The sequence below is a fragment of the Nothoprocta perdicaria genome, unplaced genomic scaffold (genome assembly GCF_003342845.1).
Source record: "Nothoprocta perdicaria isolate Ctin4 unplaced genomic scaffold, notPer1 scaffold_174, whole genome shotgun sequence".
In the NCBI taxonomy this organism is placed as follows: Eukaryota; Metazoa; Chordata; class Aves; order Tinamiformes; family Tinamidae; genus Nothoprocta; species Nothoprocta perdicaria.
This window is the reverse complement of record NW_020454916.1, coordinates 79,857-107,357: the sequence shown is the minus strand read 5'-3', so window position 1 is coordinate 107,357 and position 27,501 is coordinate 79,857. Positions and strand designations below refer to the sequence as shown.

General features: G+C 41.9%; 1 protein-coding gene across 1 annotated transcript in view; it reads right to left on the bottom strand.

Moving 5' to 3' along the window:
• DYNC1I1 (dynein cytoplasmic 1 intermediate chain 1) overlaps window positions 1-27,501 on the bottom strand; it is a 170,863-nt gene that overhangs the window by 75,597 nt on the left and 67,765 nt on the right. Inside the window, exons 8-10 of the mRNA XM_026036269.1 lie at window positions 9,064-9,153; window positions 510-672; window positions 24-123 (exon numbers count right to left, since the gene is read on the bottom strand). Coding sequence (XP_025892054.1) covers window positions 24-123; window positions 510-672; window positions 9,064-9,153 — 353 coding nt within the window. The remainder of the gene's footprint in view (window positions 1-23; window positions 124-509; window positions 673-9,063; window positions 9,154-27,501) is intronic.

Below are 27,501 nucleotides of genomic sequence, written 5' to 3'. Positions count from 1 at the left end.
CAGCTCCTAGCATTGCACCTTACCTGCAGAGACCAATCCATACAGGTGACCACACGATGCTTCGACCAGTGCTCATCGTAAAACTGACGATTGAAAGAGAGGTTGGCTCCTGCTTGAACATCTCTGTGGAGTTTAACAGCAAAATTAGTCATTTTACACATTTACATTTTACACATTTTACAACTAAGATTCAAACGCAGTGACAATCAAGGTAAAGGTTTCTGGGTACTCGTTTTCTTCAGTCTCTGCCCACCCAGGGATTTCTCTTTCTGAATTTAAAATTTCACCAGAACATTGAAACAAAATATTAAAACATCTGTATAGCAATTTAAAGGGAAAAAATRATGAGCAATAAAGTATGAAGCTATTTTGCAAAATAATTTAGGATTACAAAGTGACTCGGGCCTTCAAGAGGAGATTTTAACCTTTCCCTATTTTAAGAAATGTTTGGTTAGTTTTAAAATATGCTTTCCTAAAAAAAAAAAAAAAAAAAAAAAAAAAGAACTGACCCATCTTTCTCTTCTACATCTCTGCCACTGTAGTCAAAGAATATGTCTGAATCTTCAGCCAAAGCCCGCTCAATTACACGTATTGTCCGGTCAAAAAATATCAGGAATTCTTCTGAATGGAGAACTTGCTGTTTTTCTTCTTCTGTCAGTTCTCTAGGAGGAGCTTGGAAAATGAAAAGTTATTGTTAAAAGTAAGACATTTTACATCTTTTCAAATGAATCAACATCTTTAGTAAGAGTTTCTTTTAACATGAAACTTGGAGTTGTACTTTTTGACATGAAACTTGCTGATGTACTGGCAGGACAAAACCCAAAGCTTTGCTTTTACAGTCATGACTAAGAATTTTTTTAATATATCCAAATATACTCCTGTATATTCCCACTTACATAAAGGAGATCTTATATCTTATATATTTATTACTCTGAAATGGAAAATACTTAAAAAGCAGAATTAAATAAACCCTGTGTTCCTATTTCAGGCAATAGTTATGACTGACATTTGGGCAATGCCTGACTCAAAAAAGTAGAACACTTATGTAACTGGGGACCTGTTTAAAAGCAGATCACTTATAAAAAAATGCCCACGATAAAATAATCTTCTTAACTTATACTACAGTTCTTTGTATGAAAGGGCTTCTATACGCTGCCCCACATAATCTCTCCCGCTGCTTCTTCTGATTTCTTGGCACCACAGGTAAATTTGGGCTTTGTTTCAGACTTTGTGTGAGTAAACGGTGTAAATAACCACCAGCTGGCCCCCCCTCAGGGAGCAGAATGGAAAGCCCAGCAAAAAGCCACTGCTTTTCACCACGAGGCTGAATGGCAACGTGACGAGCGGCCAGTACCCTGTGCCCAACRTGAGCATCCGTGGGGATCAAAACAGGGACATCACTACTGCTCCATCGGGCCTCTGCCCACGTGTGATTTTAAATCATCACTATTCTAGTTACATTTCAAATTTACTTACATTTCAAAAAAAAACTCATGAGGATCTTCAAAGTTATGCCACATTAACCTTACAGCTGTGTTAAATGCCCGGCTTGAAAAGCCCTATTGACYTCACAGGAATTATGCTGGACTTTTGTTCCAAATTTTTTATTAAACATATAAACAATGTATCATAAATAGATGGGCAGATTTACTGTAAAACTACAGAGACCTGTACTTACTGTTTAACTGTCAACCAAACATCTCCAGTATTGGGCCTTGTACTACAGATGTGAGATTTTTACTTTTGATAATGACCTTGCAGTCTCTCTAGGCCATACCGGGTAAAAATAGCATCAGTCAGAAAAGAAAATTCATCACTGTGCCTCCGAGAACACCCAAGAATATATTAAACTCCAAATCCTGTCATACCTTCATGCTTAATGAAATGCAGAGTGACACGGTTTAAGGTCGCAATTTAAAACTCCTTTCCCACTGCCACGCTATGCTGCAGTGGCTGCTTCTTTCTGAGATCAGAACAAGGCAGCTCCATCTCCTTTTCCTGTGATTGCTCTAGACTTTGGAGGAGAGGCAGGAATGCAAGTTTGCCCTCAAGCCCCCATGTCCAATTCCACCCATTCCCGGGGGCAGGACAGATTCCAAGCTCAGCAGGACACAGGGGTATCCAGCTTTACCGCACTCCTTGGCTCCCCCAGTTTTCTGGGCACTCACTTTTAGAGAGCTCTCTGTGGTAGCGAAAGGCTGTTACCACCTCGTGGAGATTTGCCTAAACTGGTTTAAGCTTCAGCTCTGAAAGACAACCTCTCTGCACTACACCTGGTCTAAACATGGAGGGTAGGGAAAATGCAAAGGATGGAGGACCAATTTGTCCCTCAGGAGACAAAGTAGCTATGAAGCTGGAAACTTTAGCCTTTGATGCTCTCCTATGGCCCTGGCCCTATGCCTCCTGCCTCCGGGTTAGTAGTCCCTGTGGAGCTCCACACATCCAGAGAACATCTACATCCCCCTGCACGATCCCCCTGTACTGCAGAGCAACAATTACCAAGGTAGGAGCACAATTGGCCTCTAAGTGCTTTAGACAGAAGCAATGCATGTGGAAAGAAAAACAAAAAAAGAAAAAAAAAGACCAGCAAAAAGTAGCAAAAAGTACAGGTTGACCTATTGCAGCATCCACTACTGAATAGTAATTGGCACTAAGTGAACTCATCTGGCAAGGAAGCCTGTAATGAGGCAATATCCCACTGTCACCACTAAAGCATTGCTTTCCGAGAATCAAAGACAACAAGCATGACAATGCAGCAAAACGGCACAAAAGGGGAGAAAATAGCTGCAAAGGCAACTGGAAAATTCATTTTAAACTGCTCCAAATGGTAAAAATTATTTGCTAAATCAAATCCTCTCTGCAGCTTGAAAATATAAATTTATTACTTGGGCATCCGCCAGCTATAACTGGCAAAGAAAACACAACCGAAAATCAATAGAAAGGAGAAAGGCAAAAAAATAAACAGCTTGGGAGCTCTGGAGGGCTCGCAAGCAACGGAGACACGGATGATTGCAGCTCTACCTCAGCAAAACCTCTCTTGCAGTTAGCAACAAGCTGTGGGAGGCCAGCAGTCTGTTAAACCCTCTTCGGCATCAGAAACACCTTGGCGAGAGTTTGTAGGGCATAAATCAGCTTACCTCACTCATCTGCCTGACACGCCAGATGCCCCCTGGCGATATTAAGCTTCATATTTTAACCTTATTTTGTGCTTTCATTCGGCTGCCTCTGAAGTTTTATTTGGGGCAATCTCTTCTCACAAGAATGTTAACATCATTACTTTTTCCAGTGTAAAACATTTCTGTAACTACTGCAAATACATGAAGTGTAAGCAAAACAAAACAAAACAGAAAAGCTTGTTCTTTCAAATATGAAGATTTTCTAAGCATTTATCTTTCAGAGCCACTTCCATTTTCCCCTTGTTCTTTTTTCCTTTCTGCCCATTACCCTGAATAAAATAAAAAGACTCTATGCAATTTTCTGCAATTTTTCATCCTATCTGGAAGCTTACAGCTACTTTGATCTCAGCTTTCAACAGRCACAGACTCTATAGACGCTCTTGAAGGAAAACTAGGAGAAACATAAGTAGCTGATCAAAGTATTTTTTATTTTGTTTTGTTACAGAGACCTATGTGATGTGRCAATATTTTCAGAAATTCTACTTAAAAATATGGTATTTGGTTTCAAATATATGCTTTAGCTGGAGCAAAAAAGCAAACAAACCATGTCTAACCCTCCCTGTGTAAAGAAGCCTGATATGATGTTTGGCTCACCCGTGCTGAAAGCACTTATTTCCTAAAGTGTAACAAAAGCTGTAGAAAAGTAAGACTTTGCTCTTGCAGATGCACCGCAGCTTTGCAGTGAGCAGCTGGTTGCTCCCATGCTCCAGGTGCCTGGTTGGGCAGCAAAGGGACACGGCAGCCTCCAGGGCATCGTTGGGCCCTGCTCAGAGCAGGGCCACCACGAAGCCACCTCGAGCAGGGACTCAATGTAACGTGGCCATGGGCAGACTTCTGGGGACTCTGGAGTTACGGGGGCAACAGCAGCTACCACGGGAGCTTTGTGCATTTGGATGTATCGTATTACACAAAATAAAGCAGAATTTCCATTTGGAATCAAAACGCTGCACAATTATACACGCAGAGAGGGCACTGCAGAGGAAGCAAACGAGAGACCTTTCCGTAATGAAAGATATTCTACACGTATGCATGATCACAAAGAATAAGTAATAAAAACTGAGCATGATATGAACTGAGCATGATATGAAGACAACAGGTTTATTCAACCCTTATTTATGAAAAAATAGGAGCATTTTGTTATCTTCCAAGTGATTTAACACGATCCACAGAAATATCATCTTTCATATCGGATTTTTAGTCCACAGATTTCCTTGGACAAAACAGAAAAAAAAATATTTTCATTTAAAAAAAAGAGTCTGTGGACAGTTAAGAACTAAGATAAAGAGCACTCCAGCCCCGTCCTTATCAGACACAAGACTGTAGTAAATGTAATATAATACAAATAATTGTAATGGCAGTACAGGATTAAGTCTACAAATATTTAAATACTAGAATTTGAGTCTTCTCCTGAGGGAGCCAAAAAGATATCGCACACACACAGAAAAGACACATTTAAATAAACGTAGCAAGTATAATATAATAGAAAAATATTTTCCTGGAACTTAAGGAGTTGGACAAAACTGATGAACTAAGTGAAGTCCATTAAAGGTAAAAAAAAGAAGCAGAAACAGAAATAAGAAATGAATGAAAGAAGGAACAAACTAATAAAACCAACAAAGCAGGAAGCAGCCTTGTTATGAGCACAGAGATATAACGGGAGASAGAAGGAGATTAGTGTAAACCTTTTAAGAGCTGTGTTCTTTCTTTTAGTGTGCATTTAAAACCGTGTAAMCTTCAGATGTGCTGACTACTGGCTACAGTAGGAATGTGCAGCGTGAGAATAGCAAAGTGCTGAGCTGCCTCAGTGGAGCTGCTCCCTGTCCCTTGCTGGCCTCCGACCCTCTTCCTCTTCTAGCACTTCTCATTCTCGTGTCCATCTCGTTACACTGGTGTGTCTTGACTCTGTTGGGTTTGTAATGCAAGTCTCTGTCCAACACAACTGCTGGATAGACCAAGAGAGAGTCTGAACTGCATTTAGGGTCTTTCCAGCTCTAGACTGGCAGGACTGCCTTGAGGCCGGGGCTGTGCTCTCTGGGTGGACACCYTGCAGGGGAGGCAGCTTGTCTAGTGCCTGGGTCGAGGACCATCCAAGGTTGGCAACAAGGTATTTTGGCATACTTGAGCTAGCTGTGGTATCCACACAGTGAAACTGTGGCATTGCAGATTCTTGTGTAAACCCATGCTAAGTCGCAGGGGCCAACCCAGCAACTGCTTTAGCCACGGCTCCCCTGTTGCTGCTGGTTGTGGGGGCTGAGCTCGGCCCTTCCCCGACAGTCCTCATGGGTGCGGGCTGAGATGGGTGCCCAGCCCTTTGAAGCTGTGCAACCCAGACAGCCCCATGCCAGCTTTTCAAGCCAGTTTCTGTGGATATGGCTAGGGCTGCAGATAAATGCAGGTCGGGGCCCACTTTCAAGAAGCAGCCCATCCCGCTGTTCATGTGGTTTGCCCCGACACAAAGAGGCGCCGGAGGTGGAGCTCCGGAGCTCTCCAGGGCTGGAAAGCCCCATCGCACCTGATGCCACAGGACGGGCCCAACCTCCTCTTTATATGGTCAGGAGAGGCTGGGAAAAGCCAGGGCTGAGCCCAGCTCACCAGCAGGAATCTCCAAGCACAGCGTGGAGACCATGAGTCCCACCTACAGGTGACAACAGATGGACCCACGGAAGAAACAAACTTGGGTCCCGAGGCTTAAAAATGGCAGACTGCAGCATTGCAGGTGACCCTGTGGTGACTCAGAGCCCAGTCCAGACCATGGGTCCTACCCTGCAAAGGACCCTGCCTGCTCCCTAAGTCCTCCAAACCCAGCAGTGCAACTCTGGGGGGGAAAAGCAAGGAAATTAAGCATGCCATAAATGTCTGTAGAATTAAACTGGAGTACCTATAAACCATGGCGAAAAAAATCCCTCACATTTCCTCTTAAAGTACCATTATAAAAATAGAGCACTCCTGTCCTGTTGGCTTTGGGGAGAGGGAGACTGAGCAGGCTGGATTCAATTTTAGTTTTCATGCTGACCTATTTTTGAGTTATACTCATGAAAAAAAATCGTCTGCCTCTCCCCACACTTCTTTCTCCTTTTTTTTTTTTTTTCTTTTTAACACTCCTATAACTCAAAAAAGGCCAAGCTGATTTTTTTTTTTAATCTGTTAAAAAATGTGCTCCCTGAGCTGAAACCAAATTTCAGCCCAGAGCAAATTTTTACGGCTGGGTTATAAATCCCTGAAAAACAGGATTCATAATGGAAGTGCTGACACAGCCTTAACTACTATATAGCAGTGTGAATGGCGCCACTATAATATCTATTAGAGATTCTTTAAAAAGTTTGCAAAATATTGTCTTGCCTTGCAGAGAAAAAGAAGCCAGAGTACTTAATGCCAACATAAACATGCTTTTAACCCATTATGTGCTAATTTGCAGAAAAGCTATTAATTCTGTGTCGGCTCACAGAGTGCAGCACCGACAGGAAATGTTCTTCTAGACTCCTGTTTGACTTGTAACATGGTTTTAATCACTGCCATGAAACACAAACGATGGCTTCAAACTCCGAGTGTTGCTCAGAACATGAGAAGGGTGATTACAACAGAGGGGCAAAGAGGATTGTTGGCAGAAGGGCTAAAGCCAACAACGAGAGAATGACACCAAACAATAAAAATGGGATCCTACTTTCTGTCAATACAAGGACAATTGTTTCATTGGGTTCACAGCATTTAATGTTGGTCATCAGCACACTGCTCTTTATCTCTGTCACAACGCATACTGCGGGCCAAGTTCACTTTCTATCAGGAGTGAATTCATTTTCTTCTCTCTTGAAGCCAGTGAAGTGCTAGCACCTCACAGAGCCGGTTCTGCTAAAACAAGCCGTGCCTTGCTTTTGTATTCTGCAGCTTGTGTGTCAGAGCGAGCAGGGCTAACCTAATCCAGTCGAGCTGGTGCTCCTGTGAGGTCTGTGAGGCCAGGAAGCGAAGCCTTCCTCCCAGACTAAACTACGACAAAAAAACAGGAGATGATGGTGATGACACTTGGTCACCAAAGCACCTAAAAGGCTCTCTTGAAAGGCCATGAAAATCTAAAATAAACTGTCTTAGGATTCAATTTAGATTTTTTATTCTTCTCTTTATACCAGAATTTCTGTTTTTTTTTCCCTGGGTATAAATGCCAGCGTACTTTTATGTGGAAATAAATGGAAGAGATCAACTGCATGCTGAATATTATATGAGCATTCAGCAACTCAGGACTGCATAACTGCACTGATACCAATTTTTATGGCTTCTCTGTGTAAGACCCAGTGATTGCTGGTGCCCATATCTAAGCTGACCCCACAGTTTTGGGAGGGAGGACTATTTGGGGGAAATCCTCATATTTCACTGCTGCCATGTCCCTCGCTTCAGTTCTGCCATTGCTGCTTCTTGTGCCCAGCAGTGCCAGGGCCACAGGAGAAGCTGCAGTCAGAGGAGTGGAGGTTGTGCCAGTCCAGCAGCAGGAGCAGCACCAAAGGAGGCTGCATCATGTGAGGGGCTTGCAGACAACGGAGGCACCCGTTTCATGTGTCTGCAAGGAGCAAATGAACAACAGGCACCGCAGCATTTAAGACACAGGCGATTTCTATGCTGATCTATTTCCACAATGATTTCTATGATGAAGATCAATTTCTAATGAGAACAGTATGGCAAGCATTGGAGCTCACTTCAGGGTCCGACAGTAGCAGATGTGGTCACAGTCCAGCAGACTCGAATTTTCCTGGCGTTGATATAAGTCATGCCAGGCTCCCCTAGATGAAGAAGAAGCAGCATCCACTGCTGTATCCACAGATAATGCTTCCTGGACTTGTCGGTGAAATGACTCCCTATTTTTCCCATAGTGAAACTACGTTGTGAAAGGCAAAGCCAAAGCCACAGAATCGTTCTGATAATGATCACAGCAGCAGGAAGTGACTGTGGCCCTACCTGAGGAGGTAAGTTATCTTTCAAGAGGATAAACAGCACTGTTAGCAATCCTGGCAATACAGAGCTAAGAGATATCGGATGAAAAATGCATTTCCTCTTGCACTGCAGTTGTGGCTATTTCAGCTTTATTTCCCCATTCCATACAGAAGTGAACACTATCTGGTTCAAGTGATATATCAGAATAGCCAATAACCTAGTAAATTCCCAAAGATGAGGAAGCCCATAATTCATATACCTGTTCTAATTTAGAAAACTAGAACCAAGCAAATGAGAAGCACACACAATACCTAGTTGCTTTTAATGCACTAGCTTGACATAAGTCCCATAGTTGCACCAGAAAGAAGTAGAAGCCTGAATCTTTGTCTCTCATAACACATGAGAGTGTCTCAATCCAGAGAAATGGAAAAAAAGGACTAGAACCACATGGCTTCAGTTTTGATCTTACATTCCCTGGGGGAATTTTGACAGTCTGCAGTGAAATGTTTTTCTGCTGGAAGATTCCTGACCACTGCTAGGTTTAAGTCTGCTCTTCTCAAACAGATAGACAGCCATGGGCCCTAAGTACCTTTGAAGATCAACTAACTTTATGGTGCTGCTGGAATGCTTGGCATTCACATTTTAAATCTTTCATTTAACTGGGCCATTTAAGCCAGAGAACAAGTAAGCACCAGTCCCGGAATCTAAGAATTCCTACACTGGTCCCCAAATTATAAGGCCATATTATTTCTTCCAGACAAAGTCCTGCGCCTTTCACAAGCTTCTCAGACCTACTGGCTGGGTCATTGGGATACCATTTGCTGCTCTTAGGCCATTCATGCAGATCGATAGAACTTGTGACACTTTCTGTCTTTCACTGTTCTCAGGAATAGAATCTACTTTGAGAATAACTACTTAGAAGACTAAGTCCTTTAAACTATAACAAAACACGTTTTATTTTATAAAGTACCTTCTTTCACTTCCTGCTTCTGGTCTTGATTTTCCATCTCCAAGTCATCCTGTGCTTTTGGTTCCACCATCTCTTCATCATCTTCATCCTCTGAAAAAGGAAATAAAGAATTGTGAAATTCTCCTCTTTAAGGGTATGAGAAATAGTGTATCACCTTTACAATTATAACCTGGCAGTAAAAACAGGTGGAACAAAGTTCACGTCAAATGGAAATGTCTATATTCATACTCAAAATGTAGCTCTCAGAAATTGCCCCCAGACTGCAAGATAATATATTAACACAGGGCACCTGCCACTGTTGCTCCCTGTGGCAACTTCCCATCTCGGATGTCGTCTGAATGTCTCCCTGACCTTGGAGATGACTTCTTCGATGGTATAAGAACAGAGGCAAACATGTTTCAGCCTGGCAGCAATTCCCCAGCTAGGACACCTGTTATCCAGACACCTCATTTCCAATTCAATTCTCACCAGATTAATTTGTCTTTTGACCTACAGGAAGGGGTTAAATAGAAGACTGACCTCAGGTCAGATGCCACTAGCAAGCAAACAAGCATGATACAGTTCTGAAAAGTCATCACCATCATCCAGGGGAACACAACAACCAAAAGTGGCATTTGGAGCTTAAGAACCATTCTTGCATTAATATGAATTTAATGAACACTAAAATTTGACACATGTCAGTTACTACTGCCAGATGTTTTAATGACCTTGCCTGACCTATGCAAATGCCTCTCTCCTTTTCCCTCTCTCCCCAAATACACATGTTCTCATTTTATTCAGAAGGGCACAGTACGCATGCCTTTTCTTTACGTTCGTCTGAAGTTACAAGTGTTCTGATTGTTAGGATAAAAAAATAATGTATTAGAGATGGAAAACAGCATTGCACCAAAAAGGCTCAAAAACTTACGTAAACCTCACTACTTAGGTTAACTGTGTTGTTCTCAACTGGAGCCACATAATTCATTCTTCAATGCCTGGGGCCTGCACACAACACGGATCCCTGCGAGGGTAGGAATACACAGTTTTCTACATTCACTGAACTACGAAGAGTGAAAATAGATCTGGTACTAAAACTGGGAGCTACATTAAATAAAAACTAGGATAAACAAGTCCTTGGATTATGCACATATCATTTTTTAAGGACTGTGCAGCAAAGACATACCATCAAGGCACAGCAAACACGAGCAGCACATTGGGGCTGCCCATTGCATGAACACACACACGTGTTCATGACCAAGCACACTCAGCAAAACGTTGCCGTTTCTCTGAGGCGTTCTGGGCATCTGCATCTCACCATATGGTTCCTCATGATGTGGCACTTCTCCAGGCACACTCACCGCTTCTCTGACCTCACAACATGCCCCTTACACTTTGCAGTTGTGGTGCTTGGCAAATCTATCACTACTGAGTTCACAGTGGGCCCTGGAAGCAGGAAGGGGGCAACATGTCATGCTTCTCAAACTGCTCGGCTACTGGCAACTTCTCCTATAAAGGCTGGCTACAATCATTCCTGGCTTCTTATGGAGATGTTGGTGCTGACAGGTTGCTTTCAGCCAACAGTAACACACAGCTGCATTTTGTTTTCAATAGCCTAATAGGCACCATACTATTCCGACCACTCTGCCCACCCCAGAACTCCTCCCCACAGAGGATGCCCACAGTGTGCTTGTTTCTGTCTGACATTACAGCCAAGCATGGCTCAGCCATTCGCTGTAAGGAACTGTCTCAGCATGGACAGATAGGCTTTTATCTCATGGGAGAAGGAGAAATCTTGGCATATGATCTGCCATCACTCTCCCTACTGCTAGTGACTGCAGTGAGAAAAGGAAGGAAAGGAAGGAAAGGAAGGAAAGGAAGGAAAGGAAGGAAAGGAAGGAAAGGAAGGAAAGGAAGGAAAGGAAGGAAAGCTCCTGGCCTTCAAGGGGGAGAAATTAACAGCGTGCTCCCTGGGCAGGAACTGAGAATGGAAGAGGAGGTATTTCCAGTGCTAAAAGCACTGCTCATGAATGCTACCCCTTCATGGAGGATCTCTCAGGCTATGACAAGAAAGTTACTCTGAAAGGGCAGATAGTGGGATATTCACAGTGCCTAACCTTGACGCCTCAGCTGGCAGTTACATTACCCTTTATTTGCATTGGAAGAGCTTTTAGGGAGCAACTCAGAGTGCACAGGTTAGACAGGATAAATGCACTGCTCTATCTGCTGGCTGAAAGGCAGATAGCAGCCAACATGGTCAGCAGATGGACGGTGAGAAAAGTCCACCTTTGAACACACAGAAAGGATAAAAAAAGACCCATGTCACTGGCTTGTGGTGCACAGTGAAGATGGGAACATGCGCAAAAGATGAGCTAACCTCCATCCTGAAGATACTGTTGAGAGAACAGAGGGACACTCCCAGTTTCAAAGAAGWGATCAAAAGTGGGAGAAGAGAGAGGAGAGACCGGAGACAGCAGCAGCAGGGGAGCAAGTGCTTTCCTAACCTCATGTACATATGCACCCATAGATAGGACCACAACTGCATATGGACATATGCCTAGACACACTTATGGGAGATACATAATGAAGCCAACTCCCACAAGAGTTTTGCGCATCTCGCATTACGAGTTTTTGTTCCCTAGAGCACAAGCTCTTGGAGCCAGCTGTTTACATATGGATTTCGGTTTCCATTTTTAACCTGCTTCCAACCTGTCTGCTCATGGAGAAAAGTTTAGTAAGGTGAATGGTTCGACAAAACCTGCAGAAGGCAAACAAAAATAAGCCACTATTTAATTTAAAATATTGTCATTTCTAAGCAGCTTGCCTAATTTTAAGTAAGCTTGCCTAGTCTGATTTGTAATTTGCTAAGGGAGAGGGACAACACACATTGTCCCTATGTGTAGAACCTGAGATTTAGCAGCATGCTTTCAGACTGAAGTGAAGCAGATTGACCCCTGTCCCCAAGAAGTCCTTGATTCCCCTGACTTAGGGTCCCAAACCAATTGCCTGTCCATTGCTATTCCTGCTTCTAAAGCAGTGCAGGAATGGCTGTTGCACAGTTGGAGCAGGGAGTGCACAAATACTACAGCACTGGCTAYGGTAGATCTTCTCTGCTTCCCTTCCTTCTCCTTCTGGGAACAATCTAGGCTAAGTCTCCCTGGATTTCTTGAGTTTTAATTGGAGCAGGAAAAAGAAGTGAAGGTTATTACAACACAAGCCATGCCTTTTTCTGTGGGCACATACATTGATATGTTAGTTTTACTGGGAAGGTAGTACAAGAGCTTGTAGTATATTAGATACAGTTCAGATGTCCTTATTTATTTACAGAGAAATGTATATACATAGACAGAAGAACTCAGCTAAAAATGATATGGTTGTAAGCCAACTGCTGAAATGTTCACAAATGCCAGAATTTGGATTGCCTGGGCACGATTCGTGCCTTCCCCCTCCTCGTGCAGGCAGGATGACATCATGCTGGAATTTCCTCCCTCTCCAGCGCTTGGCCTCAATTTCTGGGTGTGCAACAAGAGACACCTGGAGCCTGAAACAGACACGTGTGGAACTAAAGTCAACCGGGCCTGTGCTTGGAGTGGAGAAAGYGCAATGGAAATGCTAAGCACGTTGAAGCTCCCTGGTCTTTCCCCTCCGCCTTCTATTAATGGTTGTCATTCTGCCATTTTGCCCTTTCTCTCCCCGTGCCTCGGTACTTATGCATGAATATAATAATTGTACGAGGATAATAATATTCTCACACTGCACAGCACTGTTGCAAAAATATGTTCCTTAGGATTTGGGGCATATTCAAATGCTGTTGTGGGAGCACTAGGGAAACAAAAGAGGTGACTGATGCTTTATTTTTTCAGATCAACTTTTAGACCACGTGCATGAACATAAAGTCTAAGGCCAAGACAATGAAAGGTAGAGGATAGAAATAAGAAGGGTTAAAAACTGGCTCCCTATTCACTGACTGAAGCAAGAATCAGYGAGCAAAAAAAAGAATGGTTATCATGTAATTAAAACTATACCATCATGCATATTCAAAAGAGCTAATTAAGTATACCCAGGAAATCTGCATTCTGGAACATCCAATTCTGCTTGGATTTGCAACCTGAATGCTTATTTGCCATAGACCTTTTGGGTATTCTGTATTATTTATTTTTGATGAATGCACACTTGSACATGTTCATAATATAGCTATATGTGACACGGTTGTGCATTTGTATGTTTGTGCACATACACATAAGTTAGAAAATAACGGGAATGCCTTAGCATTCATTTTCCTGTATTTTACGTAAYGAAAGATAACATGAATTGCACACTTACTAAAAAATCTATGAAAGTCTACATGGTTATTTTTTTCCCCCATATGCCTACTCAAACTGGAGATGGCAGAGCTGTAATTGTGAGGGAGATTAACGCAGTTCTGTAATTCCTGAACACAAATTGCTTTCCCCCATTTAAGAGGATATCTAACATTGGAAAGTTTAGAGAAATAACTTTTTAGCTGCTTACATAGCAGACCTGAGAGCCTTGTAGTCTCACTCTGGCAAACGCGGATTCGCTGCTACCACCAGCAGTGCTACACCCTGTTCAGAAGATCTAAATCAGAAGCCATATGTCTATTAAATGAACCACATGAAAAAGAACCAGTAATGAAGGAGTGTATAGCTGCAGTCTGCAGATCTCAAAGGAGCTTGCAAGGAGGCCACTTCATGCACAAGCTGATGCAGAGACCCACTCACTGCAGAGCTCTCAGCAGGGATTGATGGTTGACTTCAGACTTCCAGCCTGGTGATCTGCCCACTCGGCCACCCTGGCTTTCACTGCAAATAAACCCTCCAGCTATAGAAATGACCATCAAACACTTAGGTTAAACACGATGCTGAAGCTGGTGGAGACATGCATGGAATCAATATAGATTGATATAGCTGGTCCAAATAGTTTCTTCCTAACTCAGGGTCTGATGACTTTGTGGGCTCTAAGAGGTGGCCAATTAGTGCTGACAGTGCTTTGTTTAATGTGATCAAGTAAAARCAGAGCAACTCTTCYCAGCTTGTATTTGGCTTTGAAGAGTCCAGATTTTGTTCCAGACCAGAGGAAGGTCTTGCGCGTCCAAAAGCTTTCCTGTTTTTTTCCTACTATAGAAAGCACTCTATTAAAACAGTAAGGCCTCTCCCTACAAACCTAGCTTTGTTAAAACTGTGCATCAACTACTAATTTTTGAATGCTGCCCAACTATTAGCTCCAGTAGGCCTGCTCTATGTCTGGCCTTTGCCTTGGTCTCCACACAGAGGCATCACCATTTTACAATCATAATACTTGGAGGGGAGAACCCTGTAAGCCTGCAGCCAGCCCTCTGGCACCTGCAGAGGAAATGTCCACATATGTTGAATTGCACTGAGTGTCTGAACAGTGCACAAAATTATAGATGACCTCAAAAACTCAGACCCCACATTTTTACATGGCTGAACTATTTATTATCTGCTTGGACTTCCAAAGTTTTTAAATCACTGGATTTATTTATTTATTTATTTATTTGCAGCATAAAAAAAGTATATTAGGCACACTGAGGACAAAATAGAAGACAATATTCTTGATTGAGATAATTTTAATGCCATTTGAGTAAAACAGAATTACATCTGAGAAGACTGCATGGGACACTGATTTAGGTTTTTCATTTTTGCACACTGCTGTGTACTGTTTTGGTTGAGCCAAACCTGAGTTTCAGATTTCCAGCTCTAGGCAGGTAAGCACTGGTACTGCTCAAAGAGTTTACTAAATAGCAAATTTCTTTGGAGGATTTATGAAACACGGGCCTTTATTCTGCTGATATATGTGCCACCAGTTCAACAGCAGGCCCCATGTTATGCATTCCTGTTGGCTTGAGGATTTACACCTCCTCAGACCTGCACCTTGGAGACCTGCTAAGAAGGTCCAGCTTCTGTGTATTGTTCTAAGTATTGACAGCTATAAGGAATTAAACTGACAGCTCTGTTTTTAATTCTGGGTAGGTACAAACAACCTCTTTATTAGTGATGTATCTTTAAAATAGAAATTTAATTGTCACCCACATTATATATTTTGTGTGAGTTGCTGACGTATGAGAAGCTAGTAGCTTATCGAATGGTTTTTGTATCAGCATCTACATTCCTTGAGTGCATGAGATTCATTTAACAAAAGCAAATGGCTTCATAAGAAGCAGACAATATTTGCAACTGTGAAAATCTAGCTACTGTTGCATCACTTTTATGCATTTAACTGTTTATTTCACTATTTCTGATGTGAATAAATTACAAACGGAGCCAGCATCTGATCTTATATTGATATAAGCCCTTATTTTAAACAAGTTAAATACTGCTGGCATTATCCTCAGAAAGAGTTAAAACATTATCTTTCCTTTTTGAGTACGTTCTTTCAATCACTAGCAAAATATGCAAAAAGCAAAGAAACACGTACTTTTTCAACTACAACTGCTTGACATTTTGCATTTTTGAAAATCTATGATTTGCAATCTGGCTGAATGACCTAATTTTCATATAATGAATTTTTTTGAAATATGTCCAGTTTTTCACTTTCATCTTTTGACTGCCCTTTGAAGCAAGAAGAGAATTAATTCATCAGTGGATTTTGTTTGCAGAGTGGGATGTGAGACTGGACGTACATTGGGCACATGTTAGTCATCCCAGATGGAAATATTCTTGTATGCAGGCTCTTCTTGGCAATAGGCAGCTGCCTCCTAAAATGTGTTCCAGTTAGCCAAAGTAGGGAGGACTGCTTGYTGCTGAATACTGAGAAAAAAAAAGGTGAAGAGATCTTGGTTTAAGCTCCGTGCAAAGGGCAACAAATTCCACATTAGATTTCATGTGAGTCTGAGCTTGCAAGCATATTTGCATCTAACATGTGCATGCAAGGTATCTTTACCTCCTTCCCAGAAAGATACTTGAATGTGTGTTTCAGGAACAGAGCAACATTTAAAAGATCCATAACTTCCTCCTAGACGTCCGCRTTCCTGACACAATGTACTATCAGCAGCACTATCAGTTCATATATTGTCTAYATGAACTTGGAAGGAGAAGCCATGCTTTCTAGTGACATTAAGTTCACCATATCTAAAGAAAACAGAAGGAAAAGACAGGGCAAAATAAGATGAATAAATACCTGGAACTACTATATGGTCAGAGCATCTAAAGGACTCGAAGTCTGTGACAGTCTTCCTTCATTTTCCTTCCACTGCCTTTTCCAATGCCTGAAATAAATGTTCTGTATTTTCTTTGAATACAGTTCTGTAATTTCTGCAAGAATAAATCACAGCACTGCAAGAGGACTAGATAGCATCTTCAAACTCCCCTTTTTATCTTGAAACATGTGAAGTTTCACATGTTGTTAAAATATAGGCTATGTAAATCAAATTGTTTTTTCCGGCCTCAAGTATATGCTCTGAATCTTATTGAGGAAAATCTTGTTTTAAAAATTAATTGCAAAACAAATTTGATAATGTTTATTTATATATCACTTCAAACATGCAAATTCCGAGATACCCTGGAATTCATACATTTAGCCTAACGCCTTCGAAAATGAGCMGGCTGGTGACATTAAACCAGTTTTGCAAGTGTAGGACTAAAAGAAAAAAATCATAAGTTTTCTTTTTGTTTCTTGAAAAATTAAACACTACTTCTGCCACAACCTAAAAAGGTTTTCTGATCCCATTCCTTGTTCTGCACTGCAAATATATGCAAGGTTCACCCATTGGCCCAAAAGGAGAAGGATACTGATTACAACCAGATCCTTAGAGTCCTTCTGTCAGGCTTCAGCCCTCCTTGTACCAGTGCAAGGAAGGAAATCCACATTTCACCCAGAAAACAAACACTGTAGCCTGAATGACTGAGAGGCGCCATTTAGTTCAGAAAATATATATAGGCCATGTCTGCACTATCGACGCTTAAAAATTTGTCCTGAAATTTACTACACTTCCCTCTTAAAATAAGTACCTCATAAGTAATTTTTGTTCAACCTTCTTTGTATAGCTCTCCATAACAACTACTGCATTGAAATACTCCTGCTTAGGGCATTCTCAGGTCTCCTGGTATATGATTTCTCATAACCATCTTCTGATCTAGTGTTTCACCACTCAGTTTTTGTTCCTGTGCCTCTTCCTGACTTGTGTTTGCAGTCAGGCTTCTTTTTAGTACCTTATGAACACAGATCTTATTTTTCCATTTTATGACAAATGATAGATTACCACAGCCAAATGGCAAGTAAATGTCCCCCCAAAAAAGAGTTGTTTTGCTGCAGCATTTCACAAAACTCCATATTAAAATATCCAAATCTCTTCACAGTCCTGATTATGAGACCTTGCACTGCTTCAAATATTGGAATCAATGGCCCAGAATATAATCATTTCTTTGCTAATTAAAATGGAAAGTTGCCTCTCATTCTTAAGGGAAGCATTTGCCTAACCCAAGAAACTGATTTTCCAGTTACTTGGCCTGAGCACAGTTTTCAGTTGTGGTAAGAGTCTCAAAATTCAAAGTGTCCCTTGTTTTTAGTTTCTGGTCGGTCTAGACCAGRCAAGGATTTTTCTCTCCTCTTTTGGACTGTTGCAACATCACATTGGTTGAAAGCATTTTTCAATCCCCAGAGAGCGAAACTGCAGAGAACCCCATTGGAGTCATCATCTCTTTCCACTGATTCCCTTTTCTCCTCTTCCTCCCTCCCCATGTTCATGGTCAAATCTATTGTGTTTGAAAATATTCCAACTGGAAGATGCAGCAGAGAAAGAAAAGCACAGAAGTTTCCTTTTCTTGGTCACGGTTGGACCTTCAAATAAGAATGACAACACGAATTAATGGTAGAATAGCAGAACCCTTACGGAGGCATTTACAGACCTCCCGCTCTGAAACTGAACAGTCTAAGTTCAAAATATCCTGCTGTAGCATAACTCTGATAGCATTGCCCTTGAGGAAGACAGGGGTAGAGATCCTTCGTTTCCCTGGAAGATGGATTTGCTAARTCACACGGGTTTCCAGAAGCTCTGAAACCTGTAAGAGGGGGTATCAGCTCTCCTGTGCCATTGAGGAAATCACCTAGTGCCAATATTTCTTGCCCAGGAAGAAGGCACCAAGATATGGGGCACATTTAGTAGGCTGGGCCTCTTAAAGTCATTTTCAAATATTCAGATCATGTAATAGTGTTAAATCACAAAAGTCTTAAGTGTGTTAATGAGAAACAGCCTCCTGGGCCTATGGCACTAGTAAAACAAAAGCTGCTTTCACTTTACACACCCCTRATATACTGACATTACACAGCACCCAGCTGGGAGGCCAGGCCTTCACCTGGGCACTAGGAATTGAGGCTGCTTTCTGGGGTGAGGAAAATCCTGTGGAGTTTTCCCTGCAGACTTGCAGAGGGCCAGGACTTCCCTCAGCCCAGCCACAAGTGCCACCACAGGGCACAGGGCACGTGTGCTGTTCTCCGTGGTGCTTTTGCCTGAGCAGCGTTATGAAAGGTCACCATTGTGGAATAAAATCATTCTCCACTTCCGAGTCATGTGCCTGTCTGTGCAGTCACACTAATGAGCTTTAGGTCAAGTTCTGCAGCCCTAACCCTTCCGTCAGGCAAAGAGCAAGAGCATTGAGGTCCACATTGAGCATTGAGGTGGGCCTCAATGTGTTTGTCTCTTCTTCGCCTTGTTGAATATGAAGTATCACTTCAGTTGAAGACCCTGAAATGAGCTTCATGACTACAGAGCTGTTTGCATGACCGCATTTTAACTTTTAATTCCATCTCTTACACAATTCTTGCTCTCTCTGCTCTGTGGCACTTTAYGAATAAAAATCAATACTTAAAACCAGGCATTAGCTTTTGTAACTGAAGTATCTGAGAACACAAGTCTCTATGCTTACACAAACCTCAACAGACAGAAGCAGAGACAAGGCTGCTGATGTATTACTAGGATAATTGGGGGAAAAAAAGCTATATTCATACGCAATTATCACAGCAAGTACACAGAACCTCCCTCTCTTTGTCTTCCTGACATACACACACATACACTGTGCTCAGAACCATTAGTCATTTTGCAAATGTATTTTGCATGAGCTAAGGTTCATTTCAAAATTTGTCTTAAAAAAAAAGGCAGTCAAAAAGAGAAATATTTTATTAAAAAACTAAACTACAGAAGARTAGTTGGGACAGGGCCCTATGAGTATGGGCTTATTACAGAGGCACTGAACAGACCCTGGGTAATTCTGCTTCCCACTGACGCCACTTCACCTTAGTCACTGCTGCTAGTCTTGATTTGCATCAGTGTGTGTGAAAAAGGAATTCCCTCGGACAGCTTGGAACTTGCCATATTTTAATTTCAGCAGGTTTGCCTTACTGCGCTGGAAGAGCAGAGGCTTCCTCTTCTAATGCTTAATTTTCAGGGATATCAAGGTATGTTAGTGTTAAAAATCACAGCCGGTCTCCCCAAACCGCTTGTTGCAACCTGCCTGTTGAGCACGCTGCTCTCTGCGCTGCTGCCCTCACCATCAGCCTCGCTGCCCTCCTCCTCCTCCCTGACCATGGTCCTTGTCGCCTGGGAGCTGCCCCTCATCTCCTGGAGCCGTGTGGCAGGAGGCTCCGGCTCCGCAGAGGCTGCCCTGGGAAGCAGGAAGGCCTCTTGCTTCCTCCTGGCCCCTCTCCAGGCTCCCTGGCATCAGCCTTGCTGGAGCAGATACCAAAAATCCCCGACTTGCAAGGCAGCAGTTTGTGCATGCAGAGAGCCATTCCCACCTGCAGATACCTGTCTGACAGAGATATACCCTTGAATTTGGATGCTTAGGTGAAGGACTGTTTGCAGCTCTTTAAAAAAAATACAGGAAAAAAAATCCACCCCACTTGAAGTTCCTAATTTTTATGGTTAAAAAAAACCCATCACCAACTGTTTATCCACTGCAGCTCTGAGCATCCAGGTGCATTAGTCTGTGCATTGCTTAAATGTAATCAAATTGAGTCATTTCAGATGATCTAAATAGACAGACAACATCTGCATTTTGGATTTTACATGATTAAACCATGACTGGTTACTGGAATCTACTGCTTCTTTTCCATTTCATAGTTCAAATAAATCCGGAGTATCCTTCCTGTGGCCACTTTATATCTTTCACACTYGGGGAAATGGATGCTTTGAAGTGCCATACAATAGGCTGCCTGTAAAGCAAAATCCTCCCTTTTCTCCTGAAACGCTACAAACAGCTTCGCTTCAGACAGCTTTGAGGCTACAGACGAGGCTGTTAAATCAAGACAACCACATGAAAATGATGATAACTAAAAATACACTGGATTATGCTGCTTCATAGTTTTCCACTTGAAGAGGGAGGCATCTTTGCATAGACTTGTTTTCTGTGTATTTACAGAATATAGAAGCAGCAGCTCCCTGGATTCAGCCCCTCTGTCCCCTCAGCTGTAGCAGGGCTCCCAGCTGCGGAGTTTACATGTGTTAATGTGGGATCCTCCAGCCATCCAGCAAGGATCCTGTCACTCGGATCCGAGGGAACRCCATGTGCGCGCCTGCCAATGTGTTCACTGAAAGTAAAGCATTTTGCTGAGATAATTCAAAGCACATTGTATGTCATGAGTTGACTACTCTATCCAGAGCAGATTGGGAAAAAGAAGAAACAAAAAGACAAACCAGCCCTATTCACAGCATCACAGAAAGGTAGGACAGGAATTCTAGGGATCATCCAGTCCAACCCCCTGCTGCAGCAGGGACACCCAGAGCACGGGGCACAGGGCGGCATCCAGGCGGGTTTGGAAGATCTCCAGAGAAGGAGACTCCACAGCCTCCCTGGGCAGCCTGTGCCAGGGCTCTGGCACCCTCACGGTGAAGAAGTTCTTCCTCACATCAAGACGAACCTTCCTATGCTTCAGTTTGTGCCAGTTGCTTCTCATCCCATCACTGTGCACTACTAAGAGTGTGACACCATCTTCTTGATACTTCCCCTTCAGATACTTATACACATTATTAAGACCCTGCCAATCTTCTCTTCTCCAGCCTGAAGAGTCCCAGCTCACTCAGCCTTCCCTCGTAAGAGAAAAAGTGCTGTTCTGTAAAATCTTCTTTTGCAAAGTGGTACTAAGAGAGGTAATTCTAACAATGCCAGAACAGACTATTTTGATATTTTCTACATGGATTTTTTTCCATTAAACAGCACTTCTTATATTTTTACCTCTTTAAAAMAATATGGCACACACACAAAAAAAAGTGTTGATTGACCAGATTGGAAAATAAGAAAATAAGGAAAAAAAATATTTAAAGGCAAATATTTTGAAATTTCAAAACACTGCCTGAATTCCATCTGGGAGTGACTCTAATTCTGTCACTTCCTAAGTGATACATTCTTAGCTGAATGAGCTTTTTAAAATCTGATATTAAAGCAATACAGAAGTATACATTGGGGGTATGCATGTCTTTCATCACAGTAGCGACAAGATCTCTTTTCCTGTGATCTGAGATTCCTTAGCCTACAATTGCAGGTTATTTATTTCTTTTTGATAGAGCAAACTTGAAGTCATACTTCCAGTTTTAAGCACCTGAAGGCAAAATTCACATCCATGTCCTTCAAGAAGGCAACGGAGGTACATGACAAATCTACTCAGAGCACATTTGACACTCAGTCCAATAGGCAAGCCAGTGACAAATTTAGGAGTAAATGTGCAAAGAGGCACTTATCATTCACATTTGAGATATAATCTGCTATCTTATTTATTTGTTCTTCCCTTTTGCCTGCAGAGCTCCAAATGAATAGGACATTATGAAGCCTGCAAAGCACCATCAGGCACAAATCTGTCCTGATGGCTCTTGCGTGGAGAAGGGAGAACTACCTAAGCAAGTCTGACGAGCTTCTCTGAAACCATTGTCTTAGCCGCCAGTACTGTTATATAGTTCAATGGAAAAGAAAAAAAAAATCACCACAACAGAGGCGTTTTATTTGGGGGTAGGCATTGGGGGTAGTGCTAAATTTAGCAGCCACAGCAGAACAAATAGAAACTGTAAGCCTTCCACCACATTAAGGAAACTTCATTCAAAAGGTGGAGTGTAATGTTCTTTGGGATGGATAATTCACATAAGCTGTGTGATTCAAACACTCATGTCTCCCCACTAGCTCCACACCACCTCAGGATTTATGTTTTATTTCGGTTTTCATCGGACTGCTCATGAATGACCAACGACAAAAGCTCATGTGTGCATTTTTCTTTTTCACAGGTCCCAGTTAATGAGGACTCCGTTGCATTAAGAGAGGCAAGACTGTCTCTGGCAAAATGTGTTGAACTAAGGTGTTTGGGCCTGCATAAAATTAAGCCACAAGTAGAGCACTCATTTCTGACAGCAGATTTATAATAGGAAAATCCCAGCAGGAATGAAGAGTTAGAAACCCCAGTTGTAGCCTTTTTCATAAACTTCACCTTGATTTAGTATCTCAGACAAGTAGCAGGAAAGGCTAACAGCAGAGGTAATCCTATCATCTTTTCTCCTAGCAGCACCATTCCATTTTTTTGACTTCCTCATGCTGCTAACATGAATTCAAATCATCTGTGTTTAAAGTTAAGCGCAGTGATTGACAGATCTTTGTAGTCTCAGTCCATACTGAAGATTATTCTAGATACCTATCAGTTATTACTACAAGCCCTGTATGATATTCAATACCTACAGGGAAAATTGTTTTTAACAGTGTAATGTCTAATCTATTTTGAAAGCTATTTTAAAATAAGAAACTAACTATAACCAGGTGGCTAAAATCCAAGCAGGTTTTTTATGGGTTCATTTTTGGGGAGAGAAAGTGGAAGATAACAGCAGAATGGTTATACTGCAGTGACAGCCATGATTCACTGCAAAACATAGACAGCAAAGAAAGGTTTTGTTTTGATTCCATGACATTAATGTTGTAAAAACACATATTCCAGTAACATAAGATAAAGGAAAGTTTAGGGGTTTGCTCCTGGCTCTTAATACAAGTTGTTGAAAGCATGTACCAATATGAACTAATTACTTGCTTTCATGAATGCGTGTCACTTCAAAGCTTGCTGTGCTGGAAAACTGGGATGCTGCAAGAGACCTTAAGGTGCACTCCAGTAGTTTCTACAGACACAAATGCAAACTGCAGTAGTGTGCACAGTGGTCAGATCATGCACTGTGCTCATGGTCCGGGCGTGCACAAAGGCTGGAAGGAGAACGTCCTCCTAAGGCTCCGAGCTTAGCTCTGTCAATTCTCCCGCTGGGTAGCTACAAACTTAGTCTTGCTGCTCTTGATTGAAGCATGGCTTTGGGCAGATTAGGCAGCCAGGACGCAAGGCACTCCAGACAATGGCCCTGGACCACTGGTAAGAGGAAGCTCTGTCCTCCTTGGGCAGTGCAGCCAAGATGGAAAGACRGACAGAGGAGCGATGGCTGGGACAAGCCCAAGCGGTGTCTCCGGCTCCCTGGGCTCGTTGCTGCGCTGCCAGGCAGGCTCAGCCCCACTCCTCTCCCTGGCTTCTCCACCATCAGTTTTGCATACGCTGCTGACAGMTTTCGAATCAGCGCTGGCTGACAGCCCTGTGCTCTGTCAGATTTTCATTTCCCCTACAGCACTGAAATTTAATACCAGAGGAAGAGGGTAAGAGAAGAAACTTAGCACAAACAAAGGGTAGGGCATTGCCCTCAAACTCTGCCACTTTTCAGGGCTCTGGCTCATGGTTAAGACTGTGAGACAAGGGCTTAACAGCGCTGCTGGGTTCAAGAGTCTTTCCTGGGTTAGTGACTGGGATGTGAGGAGCAAGCACAGTTAGAGCATTCTGGCTGTAAATAGTGGAGAAAAAAATAAACAAAACTGGAGAATGAAGCTTGTGTGTCTTGGGTCAGGTGGGATGGTCCTGGATRCTGAAATCCTAGTGACTTTTTCAAGTTTTCTTTTATGCCTGGTGGTCACTCTGCATGCTTAGCGATGACAAATTACAAAAGAGAGGAAAATATGGGCTTCTTAAAACCAGACTCAGCCACCTGAAATCCCAAGCAGGAATTGCATCACTAGTTTGGCCAAATCAAGTCACAGAGATGGGCAGATTCCATCAGCAGAATGACAACTAAAAATAATCTCACATGGAAATGTTCAAGGAAGTTCATTTTTCATGCATTGGACAAATAAAATCTGAGAGCTTTTTGTATTCTCAGTATCACCCTGTTACAGCACATTAGAGCCTGAAAGAAGACGATGATTTAAATAAAAAGATCCTCCTCTGTTTGTCAAGATATCATTTTTCCATCTGCAAATAATGAAAAATAAACTATTCTGAAAGGGAGAGAGATGGAAGGGAATGTGTTCCACGGATCTGTGGAGAACCACATAGAAACATATATAGAAAAAGAAGCTGCAGCACGGAGCACTTCCTGACCTCCTCTTGGCTACAAGTCTAAAAGAAGTCTCCAAGGCAAGAAGCATGAAAGAGCTTAAACAAGAAACCCTTCAGAAGTACGGCTCTTTGCTGCATGAATACCACAACACAGGGAAAATCTGCTGTGTAGGAGTACAGTCCTCCCACTTGAAAAGAGCTGGTAATGCCATCATGTCACGGAAAGATTTTCTTCATGGCTTTTGTGCATTGGAGGCATTAGCAAAGTGGGAAAAGTGTGAGTCTGACAACTGTGTGAAAAGAAGGGCTTCTTAATTACATTGTAAAATACATCTCATTTAAAGATGCAGCAGAATTAATGTCTAAAATACATATCTTCCCATACAAGCATAGGTTAATTTAGCAGATGTTTTTGCTGGCTCCTGGAAGTGCACCCTAGAGTTCTTTATAAATATTATGGAGTCAAGTTTTATTTATTGCAGATAAATATTACTATTTGCCCAGCTGCCTGCTGTCGAGTTTTGCTGCATAGACCCCTGATATGAGTCAGATCATGCCAATAAAGGAGGTGTTCATCCCTTCCCACTTAGCCATGTTGGGATGGGTGTTCACGGTTCTGCTGCGTGGTTTTAGCCAGGTACATCCCCACTGCTGTGCAGAGCTGAGATTTGAGCTCAGATCAGTGTCCTTCTCTGCTCCTTGAGTTTCTCTGCTTGGCAGTCAGAGTTGGCCCACTCTGTCCTTGTGCCAGACTGGAAATCAACAGTTGGGCAACGCGAATCAAGGTGTTCAGGCTTGAGTTGTAGCCTCAAACTCAGAACTCTCATCACAACAGAAAGAAATAGCCCAACTATCAGAGCTGGGATTGAACCAAGGCCCCTTATTTTAATCGGATGCCTTAACAACAGCATGATTAAGTTACCAAATCAAGAGTGAAAGCGATACTTAGCATCAGAAATATAAGGACCAGAAGACCACATCAGCATTGCTGTTCATGCTGAACTGTCTGGGTATGCTGAATATGAATATGCTTATTCATATTATTTCTTTTTGTCACATATTGGTGAATAGCAGCCTTCATCTCAGTGCATCTCATTAGTGTTCATATGAACTATTCTTAACTACTACAGTGTTTTCATGAAATGGCAATCCCATTTATCTCTTGTTGAAAAAGGTCAAATATATTAAGGATATATTTATTTGTAGCACAGCTGGTTTCTTCAGACAATGCATAGTCTATATGTAATTTGAACTTACACATACATACCTATGAAGAATTTTTGTTCCAGAAAATTCAGTGCACATACAATATTTCCTCAGACTTGCATACCTTCTTCAATTGTTTTTATTTTTTTCTTTTCAATTGCTATATCGCTCATCCTGTATGCCTGCCTAATACTATAAGGATTAAAGAGTATTCTACACAAATTGGAGACACAGATCATTTGTAGTGATTTATTTCTTACATGAAACAAATAGCAGAGCTATACTTCCCTCCTTGTCCTGCTCATGAAATTCAGAACTCAACACTAGACTAGGTTGACTGTTGACTTTCTTTTCCTGATCTTGGAAAACTCTGACTCACATTATTCTCCTTCTGCCCAGTGATACTCAAATAGCTTTGCTTTCACCACCACACTCTGCAGTTCAGGGAATGTTTCTTTCCCTCCTTTTGCCTTGCAAGACCATTGTGGCACACACTGAGCATAGGCTCTGGCTCTCGTTAGGTATTTGCACAAGGTCTAACGTGCACGTGCAAGCACATGCACACACATTCAAACACAACAGTGCTAACACACGCTGCTGAAGCTCAGCACTTCATCTTGGTCTGTGCTATGCTTTAATAGAATGGTCATCAGGGCCTTGTTGAGTAGCAGTAATGAGGTTTTTCCAAGYATGCTTTGTTTTTTCTTTTCAGAGGAGGTGTGGTAGAGGCACAAGGRATTCTTAATCATAAAAATACTGAATATTTAAGCCTTTTCCCCCCTTCCACCACTCCATTTAAATCAGCAATGCCATTGGAATGAAATACAACTCGGCCTTCAAACATTTTCGTATTTAATTCAATTTACCTCTAGATTGATAGCTAAACGTAAAACACATTTTACTCCTTTCCTCCTAGATTGGGAAATGGAGATGACCAAGTTTCCTTTGAACTTGGTTTAGAATGTTTCTGTTTTTCCCTATTAACGAAAAAACAAACAAACAAAAGGCAATTATTAAAGTGCTCCATAATCTGTTTCCAATATAAAAGCATGGCAAARAAATGGGGTGAATAGCTGAGTCTCAGGCCTAAGGGGCAGGTGTCTCCGCTAGACAGCACATGGATTGGTTGTCTCAGCAAAAGGACAAGACTTTGAATTTGTCTCTTATGCTTAGAAGCAAGTTTTCTCTACTAAAATTCAGATACATCACTGAAGATTGTTTGATGGTGGGAATTGTGATTTTTGGGAAGTTCACTAAGTAGCTTCAAAAGCCAAGCATGTCTGTGAGAAGAAGTAGCCAGGGGAGCAGATCACAAGAAGTCAAACTGAGGCAAAACTACACAGCCATTGTGTATGTTGTACTGGCCAACTTCTGGGCGGAATTACTACAAAATAATACTCAGTTGCCTATTTTGGGAGAGACATGAGTGAAGGGAAATGAAAACAGATAATGAAACCACAATTTTCATTGATGTCAAAGATAAAACTAGATTTTTAACACTATAAAGAGGGAAAATTGAGACTTTTGGAGAGTGATCCTTCAGTGAAACAGAACAATTAAAAGTCTGTGGACATAGGGCTTGAAGTTCATTTGGGGAAAAGCAGAACATCAGGCCAACTCTGGCTGCGGAGCCCTGGCAGGCTCGTGTGTGTGAACTCGCATTGCCAACAGCTCCGTGCCTGCGCAGAAATGTTTGATCTCCACAGATGTCAATCTCTTCTCTTTCAAAAACATTCATTTCATTTTAATACTCCTTTATTTTTTGAGTCTGGTTTGGTGAATGTCCCAGAGTTCAGATGTTTCTCTACAGTTTAAAGAACTTGATTCCAACATCTTTTTTTTTTTTTTTTTTTTTTTTGGAAGTACACTGCAAATTTCACAAGAAAATGT